The sequence below is a fragment of the Sinocyclocheilus grahami genome, unplaced genomic scaffold, assembly GCF_001515645.1.
Source record: "Sinocyclocheilus grahami isolate Dianchi unplaced genomic scaffold, SAMN03320097.WGS_v1.1 scaffold2719.1, whole genome shotgun sequence".
Lineage (NCBI taxonomy): Eukaryota > Metazoa > Chordata > Actinopteri > Cypriniformes > Cyprinidae > Sinocyclocheilus > Sinocyclocheilus grahami.
Window position 1 is genome coordinate 32,103 of NW_015507897.1, and position 6,315 is coordinate 38,417.

A 6,315-nucleotide genomic window follows, 5' to 3' on the forward strand; every position below is an offset into this window, starting at 1 on the left:
TTTCACAGTAATATCACAGAACATTTTGTAACAGAGAAACTGCCTTGATAACAATTTACAACAATTTATTGAGGTTACCATGTTTTTTTTTTTTTAGATTTTAGAGGCAATTTCACTTTGTCAGGTGAAGTTGTGAAAAAAAATGGCATGGATATTTATCAAAAATTTTACAAATCATTTATTGAACAATTATTATATATTCACATTAACAATATGTAATTATAGCACAGATTAAAAAAAGAGAAAAAATAGCAGCACATGTAATTGTCAGATTTGTACTTGTAAGAATCATTATTTTAATCTTGTATTTCATATTAGTAGTGCAAATTCATTTATTATCATTGACAGGTGTGATGATCAGTGGGCTGGAGTTTTTACCTCCATCATTAAAGCATGGGCTAGAATATGGATAGAGTTTTTCAGTGAAAGACTGAGCAGTGAAAGAGTAGATATGAGAGCTGGACTCCACATCATAAAAGCAGACCAGACCCTCCTCATAATCCACAAACACACCGACCCGCTGCGGCTTCACTCTCAGAGACAGAGAGACAGAAGGACCATCACAGGCTTCATATTCATCTCCATTCATCAGAGCCACAGTCCAGTATCCATCACTGGGTCTCAGTGTGATCGCTCCCTTCCTGTTAATGGATTCTCTGGCCACTCCTAAATCCCATTCAGTCTTTCCCTTCACCTGCACCTCAAAATAAAATCTCCCTGACGAGAATCCCTCCTTTCCCAAGACACAGGGACATGTATCAAATCTCTCTGGTTTGTCTGGGAGTTTCTGTCTAATGTCTCCACATCTCACTTGTTTTCCATCATCAGACAGAATGAGATTAGGTTGAGCTGTATCAGGATCCAGAGTCACATCCACTGAGAAAACAGAGAATATAGTTCTCAACTTCACAAAAGAGATATTCTGTGACGCTGTTTTTAACATGTAATCCAGTGTTTAATCAGATTGTAGAGCAGTAATGAAGCTGTGAGTGTATGAATGTAAACTAGTGTAGTGCAGACAGCACACTGTACCTGCATACTGCTGCATCACCTTCAGCTCTGTAGAGACACATGACAAGAAAACATCAGCAGATCTGAAGCTTATATTTAAAGAATTGAGTACATCATCATGTTTCTATCTGATCAGTGTGTGTGTTGATGTACCAGTTAGTGTGAGTTTCTCATCTATAGTGTCCTTCAGTTGAGTCAGAGCTCTCCTCAGAGTCTCCAGACTCTCATGAGTCTTCATACTGATCTCAGGCCAGTTCCTGCTGTTTCTAGGGCTGCACAGGGATGAGTGAATCTACAGCAGGAGAGAGGAGAAATCCTTCAGCATGGGGAGTGTTCTGGTGTCATATGCTGCATTATCATTGATCAGAGAGATCATGTTGACTGACCTGTAGGAGGTGGAGGTGATCTTCAGTGTGTGAGAGCTGCTCCAGCTCAGTGTTTCTCATCTTTAGCTCAGTGATCTCCTGCTCTTCAATCAGCTCTTGCTCCTGTTTCTCTGCTGCTTTCTGCTGCTCCTCCATCATCTCCAGCAGTTCAGTATAAAATCCCTGTTGCAAGAATCAGTGTTTTTAAGGGGATTTAAAATACCTCAACAGAAGAATAAACTTCATCCTGCACCGTTTGCACTGATTGATTCTCAAATCATGTGTTCAGTTGAGAAGAGTTGTGATATTGCTGTACTATAAGGTGACCAGACGTGCCATTTCGTGGGGACACGTTCTGCACAGGATTTCTAAGTTGTCTAAAATAAGCAGGTGTTGGTTGTTTGCGCTAAGCTGATCGATCGTTGTATGACATACTGCGAGAGCGATTCAAACGCATGGAGCCGTCTGCTCTGCTCTCTATAGCTCTCACCGTACTTTGATGTCATACAACTATCAATCACAGCAGCGCAAACAACCAACACCTGCTTATTTGAGACAAATTAGAAATCCTGTACAGCAGCTTTACTCCAGAACTAGACTATACACAAAACATTTGCCTCCACCTCAATGTGATTGGTGCAGGATGGCAGAGGGGGCATTGGCACATTTAATTTGGTTTTGCCCAATTTTGTATGATCCTTGGTCAAACATTTTTTAATTGTTTTCAAGAGCATATGGAACAGACATTCAACCTAAACACAATCTGGCTACTTTTGGATATTCTGAGCTGAAGGACACTTTTGCGTTGTACACGTTCCCTCTTCCTTTTTACAATGAAATTACAGGCCTGAAGCCGGCATGTCTTTTTTTTCAACATCTTGCTCAAAGATCATTATCCCCTCTGCTATCCTTACTGATGCTAACCAGCCAACCGTGGCATGACTCAAAATCATCCTCGTGATCCCCTATATAATGATGTATAGTATTTTACCATAACCTGGATCTTACTCTTTTTACTACACTTGGGTTTAATACCACACAAGTCCCCCAGACCCCCATAGACCTGCAAAGGAAGGTGTTGGGTGAAACAAAGAAGCATTTTCCACTCAAAATTCACACTTCTGCATTGGTCAGTCCAGCAGAGATAGGTGTGAGAGTTAGGGAGGTTAAAAGATCTCTACCCAAACCCATCAGGGCTCAATCTCTTTGAGACAGACGCTCGCCAATATTCATCCCCATTGAGTCTGATCTTCCGGCAGTTTTATCTTAAAGTAACTTTGTCGATTCTCCGTGAATCTTGGATCTGTGGATCTTTGGAAGAACCTGATGAGAACCAGCTCACCTAACGAACTCATGAAGACTCTTCATTCTCTACACGCATCTGGATCACTGACTTTAAACACTGCCAGTCTTTGTTCTTCTCTCTCTCTTTCCTTACTTCTCTTCATTGTGTATGTATGTGTTTTGCTTAGTTAAGTAGTATGTTAGTCATAGTAATGTTTATTATTGTGTTTGCTGCTCACAGTTTGAACGTTGATCTTGCTGCATGATAAGTTAGTGCTAGTGCTGTTCACAGTAGGAAAACTATTCTTTCTTAATGTAAGGGAAACAGGTCAATTTAGCTCAAAGGGAATCATTTAAGATTTTAAAGGGAACTCCACCATTAATATGTAAGGGAATTAGGACAGAATCACTGTTTTACAGCTGATCACTGAGACGGCATCAGGGCTCAATCTCTTTGAGACAGACGCTCGCCAATATTCATCCCCATTGAGTCTGATCTTCCGGCAGTTTTATCTTAAAGTAACTTTGTCGATTCTCCGTGAATCTTGGATCTGTGGATCTTTGGAAGAACCTGATGAGAACCAGCTCACCTAACGAACTCATGAAGACTCTTCATTCTCTACACGCATCTGGATCACTGACTTTAAACACTGCCAGTCTTTGTTCTTCTCTCTCTCTTTCCTTACTTCTCTTCATTGTGTATGTATGTGTTTTGCTTAGTTAAGTAGTATGTTAGTCATAGTAATGTTTATTATTGTGTTTGCTGCTCACAGTTTGAACGTTGATCTTGCTGCATGATAAGTTAGTGCTAGTGCTGTTCACAGTAGGAAAACTATTCTTTCTTAATGTAAGGGAAACAGGTCAATTTAGCTCAAAGGGAATCATTTAAGATTTTAAAGGGAACTCCACCATTAATATGTAAGGGAATTAGGACAGAATCACTGTTTTACAGCTGATCACTGAGACGGCCAGCGAGTCAGTGAACGAGCCGTATGACATCAATTCTGCAATGGATATTTATATCCAAAATATAGTGTAAACACTATTAATTAGCATATATTGAGTCCCTCAATGAGGTTACAATTTAGATTAAATGCACCAGTTCAGCTAATATCAGGAAGTACTTGTTCCTGTGATGCGGGGTTTCCTTTCTTGTCTGGTTGCCGAAAGGGGTTTCCCGCTTTCCTGATTGGCTGGAGGTTCAGTCTTGGGAAGCCAGTGGTTGGGCGTTGGCTGGCGACGCGGAGCTGTGGTCTGCAGTTGAAGTTTAGAGACTTGTCAATAAGTGTTCTTTTGTGTTAATGTTGAAAACTGTTCTGTGTCAGAGGGGTTTAGGCTTGCTTCAGACTGGCTAATGCTCGGGTCTGATTTATGACATCCTGTTGTCTTGGGCCTCTGTGGAATTTTTGTGCTCCTATTGTTTGACCAAATCTTAGATTGTCTGATTCGGTCTGATATCCTACATTAATCATTTATCTTTCCTAGAGCTGATAAATGATCATACGGTCTGCTCGGTGGACGAACAAACTAAATAATTGTAACATTAATTCTGCTACAGTTAATTCTGAAAGCCATTATAATTAATTATACATATTTCCCTTTTGAGATAATTTGCTACAAAGCACAGACAAGCTGAGTGACACAAACAGTGAAAAGTCTGGACTGTATATCAGGACACTTGTAAAGATGCAACTAAATGACATATAACATTTAATTTTAATGATTTGAACTCACTTTTCTGACTTCTGCTGAGTGTTTGATGTCTTGAATCTTCTTGATTGTGTTCTGGATCATCAGCTGCACGTCTTTCTGTGTCTTCATCAGTTCAGTCTATAGAGAGAACAACACAGACACATGTTTTAAAAATTAAATCTTTTTTTTTCACAAGATAAAATTAAAAATGTAATTCTTCATGATATAAGCCTTGTAAAAGCAGTTTTTTTAGTAACTTCTACCTTCTTCTCTTCGCTCTCCTCTTCTATAGGAACAGTGTTGTGGTTCTTGTGGTCGGTCACAGAGCAGATCGAACACACACATGTCTGATCATCTCTACAGAACAGATCCAGAGGTCTCTCATGTTTCTGACATATATAGTCCTCCAGATTACTCACAGGATCCATCAGTTTGTGTTTCTTCAAACCTGCCACTCTCAAATGAGGCTCCAGGTGAGTTTCACAGTAAGAGCTCTGACACACCAGACACGTCAGCTCATGAAGAAGAGGTTTCAGCAGACTTGATTATTTGGCAACATTTGTGAAGAGTTTCCAGGTAAATCTAGCAGCAAAATGGCTCTATTAGCAACACTGAACACAGCGCTCTGCATATCTGATTGACTGTTATGCTGGATTTGGAGTATAAGCTGGAACACATTCAGATTTGCAGTCCCTCCAGTTCACCCCCAGAGCTCATTATTGACTCTGATTTACATTCATTTAGCCCCTGATTTACATTAATTTAGCCTGCTCCCAGATCAGGGGTGCTTTTCCCAAAAGCAACTATGGTCACAAGTTCTGTCGTTACCAATAAAGTTCAATAGTACTTACCACCAAAGTTAGCTAACCATGCTTTTGGGAAACACTCCCCAGATCAGTTGTTCATTTTGACTCATGTATGCCACATTATGTAACAAGAATTAGTTTTTAGTGAATGTGTTTATGAGCTCCTTATGTGTTCAGTCTGAGATGTTACAGAGACACTGTATGCTAATATTGTACAGTATGCAAGCTATTCATCAAAACAATATCCCTTGTGATGAAAATAGATTAATTCCCATTTACTCGATTTTTAATCTTATTTTTTTTATATATATAAATATTTTCGTATTTGACATGTTAACACTTTTATTTTCCCTTAAGTTCTATACTTCACATTATTTATACGGTCTATTTCTGTACTATACAGGTGTACTTTGCATGCACACTAAAAAAAAAAAAAATGCATGAAATGTATGAAAAAAAAGTAAAATGTAGTATTTCCTCGTAAAACACAATCCAATAAAATCACAGTTTCACTCAGAGAAGCTGTCAATCTCAGCTGTCAATCATTACGTCACACCCTGTTTTCATAGCATCACAGAACTAACCAAACCCAGACTTATTAAAAAAAAAAGAAAACACTTGAACTTGCATCAGCATGATAAAAACTACATAAAATGACAAAAACCATCTTTAGAAATTTTTTTTTTTTTAAGTCAAATGTAATTATTTACTTTGTCTCACGTCCCATTATATTAGAGGTCCCATTATAATAGAGGTTTATGACCTATACTGGGGCCAGCCACCTGGGGGCGATCAAACTGTGTTGGCTTCACTTTTCAAGACTTGTGCGGCACACTTGGTTCACCTTTACAGCTGGTTACCTGAGAAGTTACTTGTTGTTGTTCTCCATTGTTGCGAATGTATCTGTATTGTAATCTAAATGATTATTACTTCATGATATTATCATATGATAATGTGAACATTATTGACCAGTCCCCTTAACATCAGTTTTCCAAAAGCTCTATATTTGTCAAAGAAAGTAAAACATTCTCATTTGCAAGTATAGAAACTCAGTTTATATAAAAGCGGTTCAATTTTTGCACTATAGATTTTTTTTTTCTTCTGTCTTGACATGAAGCTCAATAAAAACCTCAGCGTCTTCATTTGAATCTCACACA

The 6,315-nt window shown here is 38.7% G+C and overlaps 1 protein-coding gene across 1 annotated transcript; it reads right to left on the minus strand.

The window, feature by feature from the left end:
* Positions 1–299: 299 nt before the first annotated feature.
* On the minus strand, positions 300–6,047 carry LOC107575553 (E3 ubiquitin-protein ligase TRIM39-like). Its single transcript, XM_016261911.1, has 7 exons — positions 6,031–6,047; positions 4,616–4,892; positions 4,395–4,490; positions 1,398–1,559; positions 1,165–1,303; positions 1,033–1,059; positions 300–876 (listed from the first exon to the last, which is right to left on the minus strand). The coding sequence occupies exons 1-7, from the start codon at positions 6,045–6,047 to the stop codon at positions 329–331; spliced, it is 1,266 nt and encodes a 421-aa protein (XP_016117397.1). The 3' UTR covers positions 300–328.
* Positions 6,048–6,315: the final 268 nt, after the last annotated feature.